Raw genomic sequence first — 22,568 nt, forward strand, 5'->3', positions numbered from 1 at the left:
CTGACCTCTACACCATGGCCCCCCCCCCCCTGACCCCTACATTATGGCCCCCATCCCCTGACCCCTACACCATGGTCCCAACACCCCTGACCCCTACACCACGGCCCCCAGCACCTGACCCCTACACCATGGCCCCCAGACCCTGACCACTACACCATGGTCCATAGCACCTGACCCCTACACCATGGCCCAAGGCCCTGACCCCTATACCATGGCTCCACACCTCACCCCTACACCATGACCTCCACCCGCCTGACCCCTACACCATGACCCCCACCCCTCTGACCGGTACACCATGGCCCCCAGCCCCTGACCCCTACACTATGGTCCCCAGCACCTGACCCCTACACCCTGTCCCCCAGTTCCTGGCCCCTAAACCATGGCCCCCACCCCCCTGACCTCTACATTATGGCCCCTTCCCATGACCTCTACACCATGGCCTCCACCCCCCTGACCCCTACACCATGGCCCCCAGAACCTGACCCCTACACCATGGCCCCCAGTCCCTGACCCCTACACCATGGGCCCCACCCCCTGACCCCTACATCATGGCCCCCACTCCCCTGACCCCTACATTATGGCCCCCAGCCTGTGACCCCTACACCAGTGCCACCACCATGGCCCTACCCAACTGACCCCTACACCATGGCCACCAACCCCTGACTGCTACACCATGGCCCGCACCCCCCTGACCCCTATACTCTGACCCCTACACCATGGTCCCACCCCCTTGACCCCTACACCATGGTCCCCAGCACCTGACCCCTACACCATGGCCCAACCCCCTGACCCCTACACCATGGTCCCCAGCCCCTGACACCTACACCATGGTCCCCACCCCCCTGACTCCTACACTATGGCCCGCACACCCCAGACCCCTACACTATGGCCCCCAGCCCCTGACCCCTACACCAGTGCCACCACCATGGCCCTACCCAACTGACCTCTACACCATGTCCCCCAACTCCCTGACCCCTACACATGGCCCCCAACCCCCTGACCCCTACACCATGGCCCCGTCCCCCTGACCCCTACACCATGGCCCCAACCCCTGACCCCTACACCATGGTCCCACCCCCTTGACCCCTACACCATGGTCCCCAGTTCCTGACCCCTATACCATAGCCCCCAGCCCCTGACCCATACGCCATGGCCCCACCCCACTGACCCCTACAGCATGGCCCCCAGCCCCTGACCCCTACACCATGGTCCCCAGCACCTGACCCCTACACCATGGCCCCCATTTCCTGACGCCTATACCATGGCTCCACCCCTGACCCCTACACCATGACCTCCACCCGCCTGACCCCTACACCATGACCCCCACTCCCCTGACCCGTACACCATGGCCCCCAGCCCCTGACCCCTACACTATAGTCACCAGCACCTGACCCCTATACCATGACGCCAGTTCCTGACCCCTATACCATGGCTCCACCCCTGACCCCTACACCATGACCCCCACCCACCTGACCCCTGCACCATGGCTCCCAGCTCCTGACCCCTACACCATGGCCCCAACCCTCTAACCCATACACCATGGCCCCCAGTTCCTGACCCCTATACCATGGCCCCCAGCCCCTGACCCCTACACCATGGCCCAACACACCCTGGCCCCTATACCATGGCCCCCAGCCCCTGACCCCTACACCATGGCCCCCAGCCCCTGACCCCTGCACCAGTACCACCACCATGGCCCTACCCAACTGACCCCGACACCATGGCCCCCAGCCCCTGACCCCTCCGCCATGGCCCCACCGCCCTGACCTCTATATCATGGCCACCAGCCCCTGACCCCTATACCATGGCCCCCAGGCACTGACGCCTACGCCATGGCCCCCAGAACCTGAACCCTACACCATGGTCCATAGCACCTGACCCCTACACCATGGCCCCCAGACCCTGACCCCTACACCATGGCTCCACCCCTGACCCCTACATCATGACCCCCACCCGCCTGACCCCTACACTTTGGCCCCCAGCCCCTGACCCCTACACCATGGCCTCCACCCCCCTGACACCTACATTATGGACCCCACCCCCTGACCCCTACACCATGGCCCCCACCCCCCTGACCCCTACACCATGGCCCCCAGCACCTGACCCCTACACCATGGCCCCCAGTCCCTGACCACAACACCATGGGCCTCACCCCCTGACCCCTACTCCATGGCCCCCACTCCCCTGACCCATACATTATGGCCCCCAGCCCGTGACCCCTACACGAGTGCCACCACCATGGCCCTACCCAACTGACCCCTACACCATGGCCACCAGCCCGTGACCTCTACACCATGGCCCCCACTCCCCTGACCCCTATACCATGGCCCCAACCCCTGACCCCTACACCATGGTCCCACCCCCTTGACCCCTACACCATGGTCCCCAGTTCCTGACCCCTATACCATGGCTCCCAGCCCCTGACCCCTACACCATGGCCCAATGCCCCCTGACCCCTACACCATGTCCCCCAGGCCCTGACCCCTACACCATGGTCCCCAGCCCCTGACCCCTACACCATGGCCTCCACACCCCTGACCCCTACACTATGGCCCTCAGCCCCAGACCCTTACACCATGGCCCCCAACCCCTGACCCCTACACCAGTGCCACCACCATGGCCCTACCCAACTGACCCCTATACCATGGCCCCCAGGCACTGACGCCTACGCCATGGCCCCCAGAACCTGAACCCTACACCATGGTCCATAGCACCTGACCCCTACACCATGGCCCCCAGACCCTGACCCCTACACCATGGCTCCACCCCTGACCCCTACATCATGACCCCCACCCGCCTGACCCCTACACTTTGGCCCCCAGCCCCTGACCCCTACACCATGGCCTCCACCCCCCTGACACCTACATTATGGACCCCACCCCCTGACCCCTACACCATGGCCCCCACCCCCCTGACCCCTACACCATGGCCCCCAGCACCTGACCCCTACACCATGGCCCCCAGTCCCTGACCACAACACCATGTGCCTCACCCCCTGACCCCTACTCCATGGCCCCCACTCCCCTGACCCATACATTATGGCCCCCAGCCCGTGACCCCTACACCAGTGCCACCACCATGGCCCTACCCAACTGACCCCTACACCATGGCCACCAGCCCGTGACCTCTACACCATGGCCCCCACTCCCCTGACCCCTATACCATGGCCCCAACCCCTGACCCCTACACCATGGTCCCACCCCCTTGACCCCTACACCATGGTCCCCAGTTCCTGACCCCTATACCATGGCTCCCAGCCCCTGACCCCTACACCATGGCCCAATGCCCCCTGACCCCTACACCATGTCCCCCAGGCCCTGACCCCTACACCATGGTCCCCAGCCCCTGACCCCTACACCATGGCCTCCACACCCCTGACCCCTACACTATGGCCCTCAGCCCCAGACCCTTACACCATGGCCCCCAGCCCCTGACCCCTACACCAGTGCCACCACCATGGCCCTACCCAACTGACACCTGCACCATGGCCACCAGCCCCTGACCTCTACACCATGTCTCCCAAACCCCTGACCCCTACAGCATGGCCCCGTCCCCCTGACCGCAACACCATGGTCCCCAGCCCCTGACCCCTACACCATCGTCCCCAACACCTGATACCTACACCATGGTCCCCAGTTCCTGACCCCGATACCATAGCCCCCAGGCCCTGACCCCTATGCCATCACCCCACCCCCCTGACCCCTACACCATGGCCCCCAGCCCCTGACCCCTACACCATGGTCCATAGCACCTGACCCCTACACCATGGCCCCAGTTCCTGCCCCTTATACCATGGCTCCACCCCTGACCCCTAAACCATGACCTCCACCTGCCTGACCTCTACACCATGACCCCCAACCCTCTGACCGGTACACCATGGCCCCCAGCCCCTGACCCCTACACTATGGTCCCCATCACCTGACCCCTACACCATGGCCCCCAGTTCCTGACGTCGAAACCATGTCTCCACCCCTGACCCCTACACCATGACCCCTACCCGCCTGACCCCTACACCATGGCCCCAGCCCCTGAACCCTACACCATGGCCCCCAGTCCCTGTTCCCTACACCATGGGCCCCAGCCCCTGACCCCTACACCATGACCCCACCACCCTGACCCCTATATATGGCCCCCATCCTCCGACCTCTACACCATGGCCCCCACACCCCTGACCCCTACACCATGGCCCCCAGCACCTGGCCCCTACACCATGGTCCCCAGTCCCTGACCCCTACACCATGGGCCCCAGCCCCTGACCCCTACACCATGGCCCCCACTCCCCTGACCCCTACATTATGGCCCCCAGCCCGTGACTCCTACACCAGTGCCACCACCATGGCCCTACCCAACTGACCCCTACACCATGGCCACCAGTCCCTGACCTCTACACCATGGCCCCCACCCCACTGACCCCTACACCATGGTCCCACCCCTTGACCCCTACACCATGGTCCCCAGCACCTGACCCCTACACCATGGCCTCCACCCCTGACCCCTACACCATGGCCCAACCCCCTGATCCCTACACCATGGCCCACAGGCCCTAACCCCTACACCTTGGTCCCCACCCCTGACCCCTACCCCATGGCCCCCACCCCCCTGACCCCTACACTATGACCCCCAGCCCCAGACCCCTATACCATGGCCCCCAGCCCCTGACCCCTACACCAGTGGCACCACCATGGCCCCCACCACCCCTGACCCCTACACCATGGCCAGCAGCCCCTGACCTCTATATATGGACCCCACCCCCCGACCCCTACACCATGGCCCAACGCGCCATGACCCCTATACCATGGCCCCCAGCCCCTGACCCCGACACAATCGTCCCCAACACCTGACACCTACACCATGGACCCCAGTTCCTGATCCCTATACCATGGCCCCGAGCCCCTGACCCCGACACCATGGACCAACACATCCTGGCCTCTATACCATGGCCCCGAATCCCTGACCCCTACGCCATGGCCCCCAGCTCCTGACCCCTACACCATGGCCCCCAGCCCCTGACCCCAACGCCATGGCCCCACACCCCTGACCCTTATACCATGGCCCCCAGCCCCTGACGCCTACGCCATGGCCCCCAGACCCTGACCACTACACCATGGTCCATAGCACCTGACCCCTACACCATGGCCCCAGTTCTTGACCCCTATACCATGGCTCCACCCCTCACCCCTACACCATGACCTCCACCCGCCTGACCCCTACACCATGACCCCCACCACTCTGACCGGTACACCATGGCCCCCAGCCCCTGACCCCTACACTATGGTCCCCAGCACCTGACCCCTACACCATGTCCCCCAGTTCCTGACCCCTATACCATGGCTCCACCCCTGACCCCTACACCATGACCCCCACCCGCCTGACCCCTACACCATGGCCCCCAGCCCCTGACCCCTACACCATGGCCCCCAGTCCCTGACCCCTACACCATGGGCCCCATCCCCTGACCCCTACACCATGGCCCCCACCCCCCCGACCTCTATATTATGGACCCCATCCCCTGACCTCTACACCGTGGCCTCCACCCCCCTGACCCCTACACCATGGCCCCCAGCACCTGACCCCTACACCATGGCCCCCAGTCCCTGACCCCTACACCATGGGCCCCAGCCCCTGACCCCTACACCATGGCTCCCACTCCCCTGACCCCTACATTATGGCCCCCAGCCTGTGACCCCTACACCAGTGCCACCACCATGGCCCTACCCAACTGACCCCTACACCATGGCCACCAGCCCCTGACCTCTACACCATGTCCCGCACCCCCCTGACCCCTATACCATGGTCCCACACCCTTGACCCCTACACCATGGCCCAACCCCCTGACCCCTACACCATGGTCCCCAGCCCCTGACACCTACACCATGGTCCCCACCCACCTGACCCCTACACTATGGCCCGCACACCCCAGACCCCTACACTATGGCCCCCCAGCCCCTGACCCCTACACCAGTGCCACCACTATGGCCCTACAAAACTGACCCCTACACCATGGCCACCAGCCCCTGACCTCTACACCATGTCCCCCAACCCCCTGACCCCTACACATGGCCCCCACCCCCCTGACCCCTACACCATGTCTCCCAACACCCTGACCCCTACAGCATGGCCCCGTCCCCCTGACCCCTACACCATGGTCCCCAGCCCCTGACCCCTACACCATCGTCCCCAACACCTGACACCTACACCATGGTCCCCAGTTCCTGACCCCTATACCATAGCCCCCAGCCCCTGACCCCTACGCCATGGCCCCACCCCCTGACCCCTACACCATGACCCCCATCCCTGACCCCTACACCATGGTCCCCAGCACCTGACCCCTACACCATGGCCACCACTCCCCTGACCCGTACACCATGGCCCCCAGCCCCTGACCCCTACACTATGGTCCCCAGCACCTGACCCCTATACCATGACCCCAGTTCATGACCCCTATACCATGGCTCCCAGCCCCTGACCCCTACACCATGGCCTCCACTCCTGACCCGTACACCATGGCCACAAGCCCCTGACCTCTACACCATGGACCCCACCCCCCTGACCCCTACACCATGGCCCCAACCCCTGACCCCTACACCATGGCCCCCGGTTCCTGACCTCTATACCATCATCCCCAGCCCCTGACCCCTACACCATGGCCACAAGCCCCTGACCTCTACACCATGGACCCCACCCCCCTGACCCCTACATCATGGCCCTCAGCCCCTGACCTCTACACCATGGTCACCAACACCTGACACCTTCACCATGGCCCCCGGTTCCTGACCTCTATACCATGGCCCGCAGCCCCTGACCCCTACACCATGTCCCAACGCCCCCTGACACCTATACCATTGCCCCCAAACCCTGACCCCTTCGCCATGGCCCCACCCCCCTGACCCCTATACCATGGCCCCCAGCCCCTGACCCCTACACCATGTCCCAACGCTCCCTGACACCTATACCATGGCCCCCAGCCCCTGACCCCTATGCCATGGCCCCCAGACCCTTACCCCTACACCATGGCCCCGGCCCCTGACCCCTACACCATGACTTCCAGCCGACTGACCCCTACACCATGGCCCCCAGCCGACTGACCCCTACACCATGGCATCCAGTCCCTGACCCCTACACCATGGGCCCCAGCCCCTGACCCCTACACCATGGCCCCTACCCCCCTGACCCCTACATTATGGCCCCTAGCCCCTGACCTCTACACCATGGCCCCCACGCACCTGACCCCTACACCATGGCCCCCAGCACCCGATCCCTACACCATGGCCCTCAGTTCCTGACCCCTACACCATGGCCCCCACCCCCCTGACCCCTACACCATGGCCTCCAGCACCTGACCCCTACACCATGGCCCCCAGTCCCTGACCCCTACACCATGGGCCCCAGCCCCTGACCCCTACACCATGGCCCCCATTACCCTGAACCATACATTATGGCCCCCAGCGCGTGACCCCTACACCAGTGCCACCACCATGGCCCTACCCAACTGACCCCTACACCATGGCCACCAGCCCGTGACCTCTACACCATGGCCCCCACTCCCCTGACCCCTATACCATGGCCCCAACCCCTGACCCCTACACCATGGTCCCACCCCCTTGACCCCTACACCATGGTCCCCAGCACCTGACCCCTACACTATGGCCTCCACCCCTGACCCCTACACCATGGCCCAACTCCCTGACCCCTACACCATGGCCCCCAGCCCTGACCCCTACACCATGGTCCCCAGCCCCTGACCCCTACACCATGGCCCCCACACCCCTGACCCCTACACTATGGCCCCCAGCCCCAGACCCCTACACCATGGCCCCCAGCCCCTGACCCCTACACCTGTGCCACCACCATGGCCCTACCCAACTGACCTCTACACCATGGCCACCAGCCCCTGACCTCTACACCATGTCTCCCAACACCCTGACCCCTACAGCATGGCCCCGTCCCCCTGACCCCTACACCATGGTCCCCAGCCCCTGACCCCTACACCATCGTCCCCAACACCTGACACCTACACCATGGTCCCCAGTTCCTGACCCCTATACCATAGCCCCCAGCCCCTGACCCCTACGCCATGGCCCCACCCCCTGACCCCTACACCATGGCCCCCAGCCCCTGACCCCTACACCATGGTCCCCAGCACCTGACCCCTACACCATGGCCCCCACTCCCCTGACCCGTACACCATGGCCCCCAGCCCCTGACCCCTACACTATGGTCCCCAGCACCTGACCCCTATACCATGACCCCAGTTCATGACCCCTATACCATGGCTCCCAGCTCCTGACCCCTACACCATGGCCTCCACTCCTGACCCGTACACCATGGCCACAAGACCCTGACCTCTACACCATGGACCCCACCCCCCTGACCCCTACACCATGGCCCCAACCCCTGACCCCTACACCATGGCCCCCGGTTCCTGACCTCTATACCATCGTCCCCAGCCCCTGACCCCTACACCATGGCCACAAGCCCCTGACCTCTACACCATGGACCCCACCCCCCTGACCCCTACATCATGGACCCCACCCCCCTGACCCCTACATCATGGCCCTCAGCCCCTGACCTCTACACCATGGTCACCAACACCTGACACCTTCACCATGGCCCCCGGTTCCTGACCTCTATACCATGGCCCGCAGCCCCTGACCCCTACACCATGTCCCAACGCCCCCTGACACCTATACCATTGCCCCCAAACCCTGACCCCTTCGCCATGGCCCCACCCCCCTGACCCCTATACCATGGCCCCCAGCCCCTGACCCCTACACCATGTCCCAACGCCCCCTGACACCTATACCATGGCCCCCAAACCCTGACCCCTTCGCCATGGCCCCACCCCCCCCTGACCCCTATACCATGGCCCCCAGCCCCTGACCCCTACACCATGGCCCCGACCCCTGACCCCTACACCATGACTTCCAGCCGACTGACCCCTACACCATGGCCCCCAGCCCCTGACCCCTACACCATGGCATCCAGTCCCTGACCCCTACACCATGGGCCCCAGCCCCTGACCCCTACACCATGGCCCCTACCCCCCTGACCCCTACATTATGGCCCCTAGCCCCTGACCTCTACACCATGGCCCCCACGCACCTGACCCCTACACCATGGCCCCCAGCACCCGATCCCTACACCATGGCCCTCAGTTCCTGACCCCTACACCATGGCCCCAACCCCTGACCCCTACACCATGGCCCCACCCCATGATCCCTACACCATGGCCCTCAGTTACTGACCCCTACACCATGGCCCCAACCCCTGACCCCTACACCATGGCCCCACCCCATGATCCCTACATCATGGCCCTCAGCCCCTGACCTCTACACCATGTTCACCAACACCTGACACCTACACCATGGCCCCCAGTTCCTGACCCCTATACCATGGGCCCCAGCCCCTGACACCTACACCATGAACCAATGCCCCCTGACCCCTATGCCATGGCCCCACCCCCCTGAGCCCTACACCATGGCCCCCAGCCCCTGACCCTTATGCCATTGCTCCACCCCCTGACCTCTACACCATGGTCCCCAGCCCCTGACCCCTACACCATGGCCCAAAGCCCCCTGACCCCTACACCATGGTCCCACCCCCCTGACCCCTACACCATGGTCCCCAGCCCCTGACCCCTACACCATGGCCCCCACACCCCTGATCCCTACACTATGGCCCCCAGCCCCTGACCCCTACACCATGGCACCCAGCCCCTGACCCCTACACCAGTGCCACCACCATGGCCCTACCCAACTGACTCCTACACCATGGCCACCATCCCCTGACCTCTATACCATGGACCCCACCCTCCTGACCCCTACACCATGGCCCCCAGCCCCTGACCTCTACACCATCGTCCCCAACACCAGACACCTACACCAAGGTCCCCAGTTCCTGACCCCTATACCATGGCCCCCAGCCCCTGACCTCTACACCATGGCCCCCAGCCCCTGACCCATACACCATGGCCCAACGCCCCCTGACCCCTATACCATGGCCCCCAGCCCCTGACCCCTATGCCATGGCCCCCAGACCCTTACCCCTACACCATGGTCCCCAGCACCTGACCCCTACACCATGGTCCCCAGCACCTGACACCTACACCATGGCCCCCAGCCCCTGACCCCTACACCATGACCTCTAGCCGACTGACCCCTACACCATGGGTCCCAGCTCCTGTCCCCTACACCATGGCCCCCACACCCCTGACCCCTACATTATGGCCCCTAGCCCCTGACCTCTACACTATGGCCCCCACGCACCTGACCCCTACACCATGGCACCCAGCACCTGACCCCTACACCATGGACCCCAACACCTTACACCTACACCATGGCCCCCAGTTCCATACCCCTGTACCATGGCCCCCAGCCCCTGACACCTACACCATGAACCAACGCCCCCTGACCCCTATACCATGGCCCCCAGCCCCTGACCCCTACGCCATGGCCCCACTCCCCTGACCCCTATGCCATGGCTCCTCCCCCTGACCTCTACGCCATGGCACCCAGCCCCTGACCCCTACACCATGGCCCAAAGCCCCCTGACCCCTACACCATGGTCCCACCACCCTGACCCCTACACCATGGTCCCCTCCCCCCTGGCCCCTACACCATGGCCTCCACCCCCAAACCCTACACCATGGCCCCCAGCCCCTGACCCCTACACAATGACCTCCACCCGCCTGACCCCTACACCATGGCCCCCAAACCCCTGACCCCTACATTAGGGCCCCAGCCTCAGACCCCCTACACCATGGCCCCCAGCCCCTGACCCCTATACCAGTGCCACCACCATGGCCCTAACCAACTGACCCCTACACCATGGCCACCAGCCCCTGACCCCTACACCATGGCCCCCAGCCCATGACCCCTACACCATCGTCCCCAACACCTGACACCTACACCATGGTCCCCAGCCCCTGACCCCTACACCATGGCCCAACGCCCCCTGACCCCTACACCATGGACCCCAGCCCCTGACCCATACACTATGGCCCAGCACCACCTGACCCCTATACCATGGCCACCAGCCCCTGATCCCTACGCCATGGCCCCCAGCCCCTGACCCCTACACCATGGTTCCCAGCACCTGACCCGTACACCATGTCCCCCAGTTCCTGACCCCTTATACCATGGCTCCACCCCTGACCCCTACACCATGACCCCCACCCCCCTGACCCCTACACCATGGACCCCAGCCCCTGACCCATACACTATGGCCCAGCACCACATGACCCCTATACCATGGCCCCCAGCCCCTGATCCCTACGCCTTGGCCCCCAGCCCCTGACCCCTACACTATGGTCACCAGCACCTGGCCCCTATACCATGCACCCCAGTTCCTGACCCCTATACCATGGCTCCACCCCTAACCCCTACACCATGACCCCCACCCACCTGTCCCCTACACCATGGCTCCCAGCCCCTGACCCCTACACTATGGCCCCCAGCCCCTGACCCCTACACCATGGCCCAACGCCGCCTGACCCCTATACCATGGTCCCCAGCCCCTGACCCCTATGCCATGGCCCCAGACCCTGACCCCTACACCATGGTCCCCAGCACCTGACCCCTACACCATGGCCCCCAGTTCCTGACTCCTATACCATGGCTCCACCCCTGACCCCTACACCATGACCTCCACCCGCATGACCCCTACACCATGGCCCCCAACCCCCTGACCGTACACCATGGCCCCCAGCCCCTGACCCCTACACTATGGTCCCCAGCACCTGACCCCTACACCATGTCCCCCATTTCCTGACTCCTATACCATGGCCCCCATCCCTGACCCCTACACCATGGCCCCCAGCCCCTGACCCCTACACCATGGTCCCCAGCCCCTGACCCCTACACCATGGCCCCCACTCCCCTGACCCCTACATTATGGCCAGCAGCCCCTGACCTCTACACCATGGCCCCCATGCCCCTGACCCCTACACCATGGCTCCCAGCACCTGACCCCTACACCATGGCCACCAGTCCCTGACCCGTACACCATGGCCCCACCCTTCTGACCCCTACATTAAGGCCCCCAGCCCCTGACCCCTATGCCATGGCCCCCAGCCCCTGACCCCTACACCATGGCCCAAAGCCCCCTGACCCCTATAGCATTGACCCCAGCCCCTGACCACTACGCCATGGCCCCCAGACCCTGACCCCTACAGCATGGCCCACTTTTCCTGACCCCTATACCATGGCTCCACCCCTGACCCCTACACAATGACCTCCACCCGCCTGACCCCTACACCATGATCCCCATCCCCCTGACCTGTACACCATGGCCCCCAGCCCCTGACCCCAAACTATGGTCCCCAGCACCTGACCCCTACACCATGCCCCCCAGTTCCTGACCCCTATACCATGGCTTCACCCCTGACCCCTACACCATGACCCCCACCCCCCTGACCCCTACACCATGGCCCCCAGCCCCTGACCCCTACACCATGGCCCCCAGCCCCTGACCTCTACACCATGACCCCCATGCCCCTGACCCCTACACTATAGCCCCCACCCTCTGACCCCTACACCATAGCCCCCAGCCCCTGACCCCTACACCATGGCCCTACCCCCCTGTCCCCTACACCATGGCCTCGAGCCCCTGACCCCTACACCATGGTCCCCAGCCCCTGACCTGAGCACAGAACCCCTTGAGGTCCTGGAGCTCTGTTATTAGGTCCTGATATACCTTTACTGTCTTGGACCCTGAATGTGTGCTGCTAGACCCGTCCCTAGTTACCCCCTTGAGAAGGTGAGGGTGAAGTGCCTCCTTGAACTGCTGCAGTCCATGTGCTGTGGCTTGACCCACAATGCCCTGAGGGAGGGAATTCCAGATTAGAAATTGTGATATATTTCCAAGTGAGGATGGTGAGTAGTGTATCTACTGCCCTTGTCCTTCTCGATGGAAGTGGTTGTGGGCTTGGAAGGTGCTGTCTGAGGATCTTGGTTGAATTCCTGCAGTACGTCTTGTAGACAGTACACACTGAGCATTGGTGCTACTGACCGTCGGTGGGGGAGGGAGTGGGTGTTTGTGGATGTGGTGCCAGTCAAGCGGCTGCTTTGTCCTGGATGGTGTCGAGCTTCCTGAGTGTTGTTGGAGCTGCCCCCATCCAGGGCAAGTGGGGAGTATTCCATCACACTCCTGACTTGTGTCTTGTAGATGGTGGGACAGGCTTTGGGGAGTCAGGAGGGGAGTTACTCGCTGCAGGATTCCCAGCCTCTGACCTGCCCCTGTAGCCGCTGGGTTTAATTCGATCAGCCGTGAATAGGTTCAATGCCTTGGGGTTATGAGTTCCAAATGCTAGCACCCCTGTCCGCCCACCCCACCCCACCCCCCTCCCCCCCCACCCCCCGACCCTGAGAGAATAATTCCTTTTCATCTCTGCCTTAAATAGAAGATCCTCATTCTGAACCGACTGTGATGGGTTCCAACCCGGGGGGGGGGGCTTCACCTTTTTCTTTAAGACACTCCCCTCCTCCCAGGAATCAGTAGAAATCTGCCCTCATCCACTTCTGATACAAGTCTACCCCTCCCTGAACAAAGAGAGCAGTACTGTAGTCAGTTCTCCAAGCACAGCCCCCCCAACCTGTCTCATTGTGACCTCTGTACTCCACAGCAGCTGTAATAACGGCCAACACTGCTGTACCTCTCTGACAATGGGCTGCAGCTTTCTGCAGCTCCTCTCTGTCTCAATCATATTTGGCTTTTCCACACCTACAAAAGTGGAGAACCTGACATCTTCCAGATCATGGGGAATAACTCTGAAATAACTCCACAGAGGTCAGTATCCCAAGTCACTCTTCATTTACATCTTGACACTGATCTAGCTTCCTCAGAGCGTGCAGCACCTCTGACCCTCCTGGTTATATCTGTCAGCCAGGGCTCCCTGATTGGAACACATTAAAAGCCCCAATCAAGGAACTCGTCTTCTGGCTGACCTGGTTCTAATCACTGCATACTCCATCTGTCAAACATTTTCACATTTGTAAGCTCTTTTGTGTGCTCTCTCAGTCTCCTTCCATTCCCCACACGTCCTTCCCCTCCTCACAGAGAAACCTCAGAAATAACAGTACCCCCTTCAGCTCTTTCAGCCTGTTCTGCCGTGGCTGATCATCCAACTCAGTCCCTGTACCTTCTTACTCCCATCCTCTTTGATCCCTTTAACCCCAAATGCTCGATCATCTTCTTCTTGAAGTCATCCACTGTTTCAGCCTCGATGACTTTCTGGACAGAGAATTCCACAGGCTTCCCACCCTCACCCTGTTAGAATTTGATCGGTTTCTATGAGATCCCCCTCATGTTGCTGAAGCCCAGTAAATGCAGTCCTGACACGGTGGCACAGTGGTTAGCACTGCTGCCTCACAGCACCAGAGACCCGGGTTCAATTCCCGCCTCGGGCGACTGACTGTGTGGAGTTTGCACATTCTCCCCGTGTCTGCGTGTGTTTCCTCCGGACGCTCCGGTTTCCTCCCACAGTCCAAAGATGTGCAGGTCAGGTGAATTGGCCATGCTAAATTGCCCATAGTGTTAGGTGAAAGGGTAAATGTAGGGGAATAGGTCTGGGTGGGTTGCTCTTCAGAGGGTCAGTGTGGACTTGTTGGGCCGAAGGGCCTGTTTCCACACTGTAAGTAATCTAATCATCTAACCTCCTCAAACCCGTCACTCCCTGTGTGTCTGTTGCACCATCTGGTAAACTTTCACTGCACTCCCTCTGTCGCCGGAATGTCCTTCCTCAGACCAGGAGACCAAAACTGTGCATAACCCTCTGGGGGTGGTCTCACCAAGACCCTGTAATAACTGCAGCAAGACATCCCCGCTCCTGTACTCAAATATCCTCTCACTGTGAACACCAGCATCTTACCTTCAGCAGCTGGGGTTCAAGGACACCCAGGGCTCATTGCATATTCCCCTCTTGCAATTCATGACCATTCAGATAATCCATCTTCCTGTTTTGTCCCTAAAATGGATACCCTCATATTTATCCAGATTATACTGCAGCTGCTCACTCACTCAACCTGTCCACATCACACTGAAGCTTCTCTGCCTCCTTCTTGCATTGTTTCATCTACAAACCTGGAGCGATGACACCTCGTTTCCTCATCCACGTCATTAATATACATTGTGAATAGCTAGGTTGCTAGCACTGATCCCTGTGGAATCCCACTTGTCACTGCCTGCCACTTGGAAAATGACCCGTTTATTCCTCCTCTTTATTTCCTGTCTGCTATAACCAGTTCTCAATCCATTCCTGTAGATGACCTTCCATTCAATGTGCTTTAATTTTCCGTGCTAACCTCTTATAGAAAGCCTTCTGAAAATCCGAGTATCCAAAATCCATCGGCTCCCCTTATCCACACGACTAGTTACATCCTCAAAAGATTCCAGCAGATTTGTCAAGCACAGCTTTCCTCTTGTAAATCCATGCTGACTGTATCTGATCCTGTCACAACTTCCAAGTGTTTAGTTAATTCCATCTTTTATAACGGATTGTAGTATTTTTCCCATTGCTGTTTGCTGTTTCACTCTCCCTCCAGTTTTAAATAGTGGAGTTACATTAGCCACCCACCAATCCATGGGAACTGATCAAGAGTCTGTAGAAATTTGAAGATAACACTAGCTGCTGTTTTCCAGGCTACTTCCTGAAGTATCTTGGGATGAAATTTAACAGACCTTGGGAATTATCTTCCTTTAATCCAGTTTAGTTTCCCCAATATCATTTAATGACTAATATTAATTTCTTCCAATAACTCTGCCCTACTCCTCCTCCCACATTTTTGGGTGCTATTTGTATTTCTTTGTGAAGATAGAACCAAAGTATGTATTTAATTGGCTGCCATGACTTTGTTCCTGATTATAAATTCTCCTGTTTCTGACTGTAGGGGATTGATATTTGTCGTCACTAATCTTTTTCTCTTCATATATTCTCCACAAACCCTTCCACCCCTCAAAACTCTGAATTGTATGTTCCACTCTGACTGTGAGAGTCTGTAAGTGTGTGTGTGTGTGAGAATATGAGTCTGTCTTTATATGTGTGTCAGTGTTTGTGTGTCTCTGCATGTGCCTGTGTGTATCTGTGTCTAGTGTGAGTGTGTTTGTATGTATGTGTGTGTGTGTCTCTGTGGGAGTGTGTATTTGTCTGTGTGTGTGTGTCCCACTCTGACTGTGAGAATGGGTGTGTGTGTCTCTGCATGTACCTGTGTGTCTCTGCCTGTGTCTCTGTGTTTGTGTGCATGAGTCTATTTATGTGTGTGCCTGTATGAGTGTGTGTGTGTGCGCGTGGGTGTATCTCCATGTGAGAGAGTGTGTGTGTGTGTCTTCGTCTGCGTGTGTATGTATCTCAATAGCAGTGAGTGTGTGTGTGTGTGTCTGTGTGAGGGTGTGTGAGTGTGTCTATGTGTGAGTGTATGTGTGTGTGTCTCTGTGTGAGTGTGTGTGTGTCTGTCTGTGTCTCTGTGTGAGTGTGTGTGTGTGTCTGTGTCTCTGTGTGAGTGTGTGTGTGTGTGTCTGTCTGTCTGTGTCTGTGTTTCTGTGTGATTGTGTGTGTGTGTCGGTCTGTGTGTGTGTCTCTGTGTGAGTATGTGTTTGTCTCTGAGTGTGTGTCTCTGCATGAGTGTCTCTGTGTGAGTGTGTGTGTGTGTGTCCGTCTGTCTGTGTCTCTGTGTGAGTGTGTGTGTGTCTGTCTGTCTGTCTGTGTCTGTGTCTCTGTGTGAGTGTGTGTGTGTCGGTCTGTGTGTGTGTCTCTGTGTGAGTATGTGTTTGTCTCTGAGTGTGTGTCTCTGCATGAGTGTCTCTGTGCGAGTGTGTATGTGTGTGTCTGTCTGTCTGTGTCTGTGTGTGTGTGTGCCTGTCTGTGTCTGTGTGTGTGTGTCTGTGTCTCTCTGTGTGTATGTGTGTGTGTGTCTGTCTGTGTCTGTGTCTCTGTGTGTGTGAGTATGTGTGTGTGTGTCTGTCTGTGTCTGTGTCTCTGTGTGTCTGTCTGTGTCTGTGTCTCTGTCTGAGTGTGTGTCTCTGTGTGAGTATGTGTTTGTCTCTGAGTGTGTGTCTCTGCATGAGTGTCTCTGTGTGAATGTGTATGTGTGTGTCTGTGTCTCTGTGTGAGTGTGTGTGTGTGTGTCTGTCTGTATCTGTGTCTCTGTGTGTGTGTGTGTGTCTGCCTGTGTCTGTGTCTCTGTGTGAGTGTGTATGTGTGTGTGTCTGTGTCTCTGTGTGAGTGTGTGTGTCTGTCTGTGTCTGTGTCTCTGTGTGAGTATGTGTTTGTCTCTGAGTGTGTGTCTCTGTATGAGTGTCTCTGTGCGAGTGTGTATGTGTATATCTGTCTGTCTGTGTCTGCATCTCTGTGTGAGTGTGTGTGTGTGTCTGTCTGTCTGTGTCTGTGTCTGTGTGTGTGTGTCTGTTTGTGTCTGTGTCTGTGTGTGTGTCTGTGTCTGTGTGTGTGTATCTGTGTGTGTCTTTGTCTGTGTCTCTGTGTGTGTGAGTATGTGTGTGTGTCTGTGTCTGTGTCTCTGTGTGTGAGTGTGTGTGTGTCTGTCTGTACCTGTGTCTCTGTGTGAGTGTGTGTGTGTATGTGTGTGTCTCTGTGTGTGTGAGTGTGTGTCTGTCTGTGCCTGTGTCTCTGTGTGAGTGTGTGTGTGTGTGTGTCTGTCTGTCTGTCTGTGCCTGTGTCTCTGTGTGAGTGTGTGTGTGTATGTGTGTGTCTCTGTGTGTGTGAGTGTGTCTGTCTGTCTGCCTGTGCCTGTGTCTGTGTGTGCGTGTGTGTGTGTGTGTGTGTGCATGCATGTGCAACAAATTCCCCCACATGCCAAACCCACGACAACTTCCATCTAGAAGGACAAGGGCAGCAGATACATGGGAACATGCAGGTTCCCCTCCGAGCCCCTCACCATCCTGACTTGGAAATATATCACTGTTCCTTCAGTGTCACTGGGTTAGAATCCTGGAATTCCCTCCCTAAGGACATTGTGGGTCAACCCACAGCACATGGACTGCAGCGGTTCAAGAAGCAGCTCACACCCACCTTCTCAAGGGGCAACTAGGGACAGGCAATAAATACTAGCTTTTGTTATTTTACAAAAATATGCCAAAGGAAAAGCCACCTGAAACGTGTATAGGGATCGTGGGGATCAAAGACAGAGAGCATTATACAGTATTCTGTCAGGGAGTACCCTTCAAGCTGAATTGTCAGGCTGAACATTATTAAAGGTGTGAGAGAAATTAAAGCCCTGATTCTTATTTCTGTGTATTACTGTCCAACAAAATTAGTTCTTTTTGCTTTTACTGGTTGTTTTTAATCTCTGCAGGTCACAGATAAACTGGACAAGGAAAAAACTCAGACTGAGATAGATATGTTGTTGGCTACAGAGCACCCAGTCACTCACCAAGCTGTGAGGGAGCACCCATCAGGGTCACTGACACCCGGAGAGGCCTCGGTAACTGGAACGCCTCCCAGTTTGGCTGAATTTCCAAGGCCTGAGCTACTCCATCCCGTGGCTGCAGTACCAAGGTGCCAAAAGGCTCGGGCACAGGAGGGGCTACTGCTTTTGGGAGAGGCCATCTCCAAGTTTGGCTTGGAACTGTTCAAGGAGATTTTACAGGAAACCAGCAAACCCAATGTTATCATTTCCCCACTGAGCATCGCACTGGGACTCGCTCAACTTAGCCTGGGTAACCCATCCATCCACATCCATCAGCAGCATGGGAGGGAGGGAGGCAGCAACGGAGGGAGGGAGAGAGGGATAGAGGGATGGAGGCAGTGACAGAGAGAGAGGAAGAGAGGGATAGAGGGAGGGGAGTGACAGAGAGATGGAACGAGGCACAGAGGGAGGGAGGCAATGCCGGAGGGACAGGGGGAGGGAGGGGAGCCCTAAAGGAGGGACGCAGCAACGGAGGGAGGGAGAGATGGCAGGAAGGGGCGAAGCAGCGCTGGAGGGAGGGAGGGACAGAGGAATGGAGGCAGTGTCGGAGGTAGGCAGTGCCGGAGGGTGGGACAGAGGGAGGGAGGGGAGGGATGGAGGCAGCACCAGAGTGGGGGGAGGCATCGCCAGAGAGAGAGGGAGGGAGGGAGGTAGGGAAAGAGCAGTGCATCATCCACTGCTAGTGGCTGGACTTTCTGCAATGTGAGCCTTCATCTTCCCTGCCTGTCCTGCATCACATTGTCTCTATCTAACCCTGACCCACAGCCTGGTGTCCCTGGGCTGGGAGGGGTACAGGAGCCGCATTGAGTGCTGGAGAGCAGCAGCAACTGAAGGTACCGCCACCAGGGGGCAGGAAGGTACAGTCCTCAGACAGTAGTTGGGTTGGAGATGTTTACACAGAGAGGAGTGAGGCCATGGAGGGATTAATAAATGATGCTGAGAAATGTAATCTTGAGGCTTTGTGGGATTGGAGTCAGCTGAGATCAGAAATCACAGTGCAGGGGTCATTGGGGAATGAGTGAAGGCACCAGCAGCAGGGGGTCTCAGGGTTATTGAGAGTGTAGAGCAAAGCAGCCAAGATCCACAAGGGCAGAATGGCCAACTCCTGTTGCTGAGGCTGGTCAGGTTTAGTGTGTGATGATAACAGCTATTTCACATTTGTATTTGAGTGGAGAAGGACATGGAAGCCACAGAACCTGGAGAAATAAATTACAATTTCTTGAAAAGTGTCCATAGGAGGACGTGCTGAACATCTTAAGATGCATTGAAGGATTTCAATATGCGATGGACTGGGAAAATCAGGCTGGCAATGATCGTAAGAAAAAGAATTTGTGGAATGTCTCCTAGATAGCTTTTTGGAGCAGCTTGTGGTGGAGCCCACGAGGGAAGGCAATCCAGGATTTAGTCTTGTGTAATGAGGCAGACTTGGTAAGGGAGCTTAAGGTGAAGGAACCCTTAGGAGGCAGTAATCATTAAATGATAGAATGTATTCTGCAATTTGAGAGGGAGGGGGATTGAATCAGAGGGAACGGTCTTACAGCTGAATAAAGGCAACTACAGAGGCATGAAGGAGGAGCTGGGTAGAACTGACTGGGAGAGGAGCCTAGCAGGAATGACAGTGTAAAAACGTGTGGTGTTGGAAAAGCACAGCCAGTCGGGCAGCATCCGAGGAGCAAGAGAGTTGACATTTTGAGCATAACCTCTTCATCAGGAATCCTGCAAAAACCAACAGAAAACAACAAAGAAAGAAGTAAGAGAGAGATTAAATATGAGCGTAAGCTAGCCAGTAATATAAAGGAAGACTGTAAGAGTTTCTTTAGACATAGAAAGGGCATAAGTGGATATTGGGCTGCTGGAAAATGACGCTGGAGAGATAGCAGTGGGCAACAAGGAAATGGTTGAGGAACTGAATAATTACTTCACGTTAATCTTCATGGTGGAAGACATGAATAATATCCCAAAAATTCAAGTGAATGAGCAGAGCTGAGTACAGTGGCCATCATCAAAGAGAAGGTGCTAGAAAAACTGAATGGGCTGCAGGTGGATAAATCACCTGGTCCACACAGATTCCATCCCAGAGTTCTAAGGGAGGTAGCTGAAAAGATAGTTGAGGCATTAGTGGTGATCTTTCAGGAATCGCTGGAATCAAGGAGGGTCCCAGAGAACTGAAATTCTCTAACATGACACTCCTGTTTAAAAAAGGAGTAAGGCAAAAGACAGAAAATTACAGACTAATTTCCCTAACCTCGGTTGTGGTAAGATCCTAGAATCCATTGTGAAGGATGAGATTTTGGAATACTTGGAAGTGCATGGTAAAATAGGGCAAAGTCAGCATGGTTTCATCAAGGGGAGGCCATACCTGATAAATCTGCTCAAATTCTTTGAGGAAATAATGAATAGGTTAGACAAAGGAGAGCCAATGGATGTTCTCTACCTGGACTTCAAGAAGGCCTTTGACAAGGTGTCACACAGAAGGCTACTGAGTAAGATAAGGGCCCGTGGTGTCAGAGGCAAGGTGCTAGCATGGATAGAAGCTTGGCTGTCTGGCAGAAAGCAGAGAGTGGAGATAAAAGGATCTTTCTCAGGATGGCAGCCAGTGACAAGTGGTGTTCCACAAGGCTCAGTGTTGGGACCACAACTTTTCCCTTTATACGTTAACGATCTAGATGAAGGAACTAAGGGCATTCTGACTAAGTTTGCAGATGATATAAAGATGTGTAGAGGGAGACATAGCAGTGAGGAGGCGGGGAGGATGAAGAAGGATTTGGACAGGTTAGGAGAATGGGCAAGTGTGAGGTCATGCACTTTGGCAGGAGGAATAGAGGCATGGACCATTTTCTAAATGGGGAGAAAATTCAAAAATCTGAAGTGCAAGGAGACTTGGGAGTTCAAGTCCAGGATTTTCTCAACGTAAACTTGGAGGTTGAGTCAGTAGTTAGGAAGGCAAATGCAATGATGGCATTTATTTTGAGAGGACTTGAATATAAAAGCAGGGATGTACGTCTGAGGCTCTATAAGGCTCTGGTCAGACCACATTTGGAGTATGGTGCATGGTTTTGGGCCCCATATCTCAGGAAGGATGTACTGGCCCTGGAGCGTGTTCAGAGGAGGTTCACGAGAATGGTCCCAGGAATGAAAAGCTTAACATATCAGGAATGTTTGAGGTCTCTGGGTCTGTACCTGATGGAGTTTAAAGGATGAGGGGGGGGCAACTAATTGAAACATGCAGAATACTGAATAGCCCGGACAGAGTGGATGTTGGGAAGGTGTTTCCATTGGTAGGAGAGATTAGGACCTGAAGGCACAGCCTTAGAGTAAAGGGAAGGCCTTTTAGAACGGAGATAAGGAGAAACTTCTTCAGCCAGAGAGTGGGGAATCTATGGAATTCATTGCCACAGAAAGCTGTGGGGTCACTGAGTATATTTAAGACTGAGAGAGATAGGTTCTTGAGGATCAAGGGGATTAATGGTAGGAGAATGGGGTAGAGAAACCTATCAGCCATGATTTAAGGCACAGCAGACTTTTTGGGCTGAATGGCCTAATTTATGCTCCTATGTCTTATGGTCTGGTGGCTTATGATCTAAAGGTGGATAAATCCCTGGGACTTGGTCAGGTATTCCCTAAAACTCTGGAAAGCAAGGGAAGTGATTGCTGAGCCATTTGCTGAAATATTCTGAGGGACAGGATGTACATGTATTTGGAAAAGCAAGGATTGATTCGGGATAATCAACATGGCTTTGTGTGTGGGAGACCACTTGACTGAGTCTTTTGACAAAATAACTAAGAAGATTGATGAGGGCAGAGCGGTAGATGTGATTTATATGGACTTCAGTAAGGCGTTCGACAAGGTTCCCCATGGGAAACTGATAAGCAAAGTTAGATCTCATGGAATACAGGGAGAACTAGCCATTTGGATACAGAACTGGCTCAAAGGTAGAAGACAGAGGGTAGTGGTGGAGGGTAGTTTTTCAGACTGGAGGCTTGTGACAGTGGAGTGCCACAAGGATCGGTGCTGGGTCCACTACTTTTTGTCATTTATATAAATTATTTGAATGTGAACATAGGAGATATAGTTAGTAAGTTTGCAGATGACACTAAAATTGGAGGTGTAGAGGGCAGCGAAGAGGGTTACCTCAGATTACAACAGGATCT

General features: G+C 57.2%; 1 protein-coding gene across 1 annotated transcript in view; it reads left to right on the forward strand.

Moving 5' to 3' along the window:
• The window catches only part of serpinf2b (serpin peptidase inhibitor, clade F (alpha-2 antiplasmin, pigment epithelium derived factor), member 2b), a 77,734-nt gene that overhangs the window by 31,711 nt on the left and 23,455 nt on the right, over nucleotides 1–22,568 (forward strand). The window contains exon 3 of the mRNA XM_087977138.1: nucleotides 18,303–18,666. Within this exon, the coding sequence (XP_087833264.1) occupies nucleotides 18,303–18,666 (364 nt within the window). The remainder of the gene's footprint in view (nucleotides 1–18,302; nucleotides 18,667–22,568) is intronic.

This window comes from Chiloscyllium plagiosum, unplaced genomic scaffold (assembly GCF_037043375.1).
Source record: "Chiloscyllium plagiosum isolate Xiang-an unplaced genomic scaffold, Cpla_swu_hap1 HiC_scaffold_31, whole genome shotgun sequence".
Lineage (NCBI taxonomy): Eukaryota > Metazoa > Chordata > Chondrichthyes > Orectolobiformes > Hemiscylliidae > Chiloscyllium > Chiloscyllium plagiosum.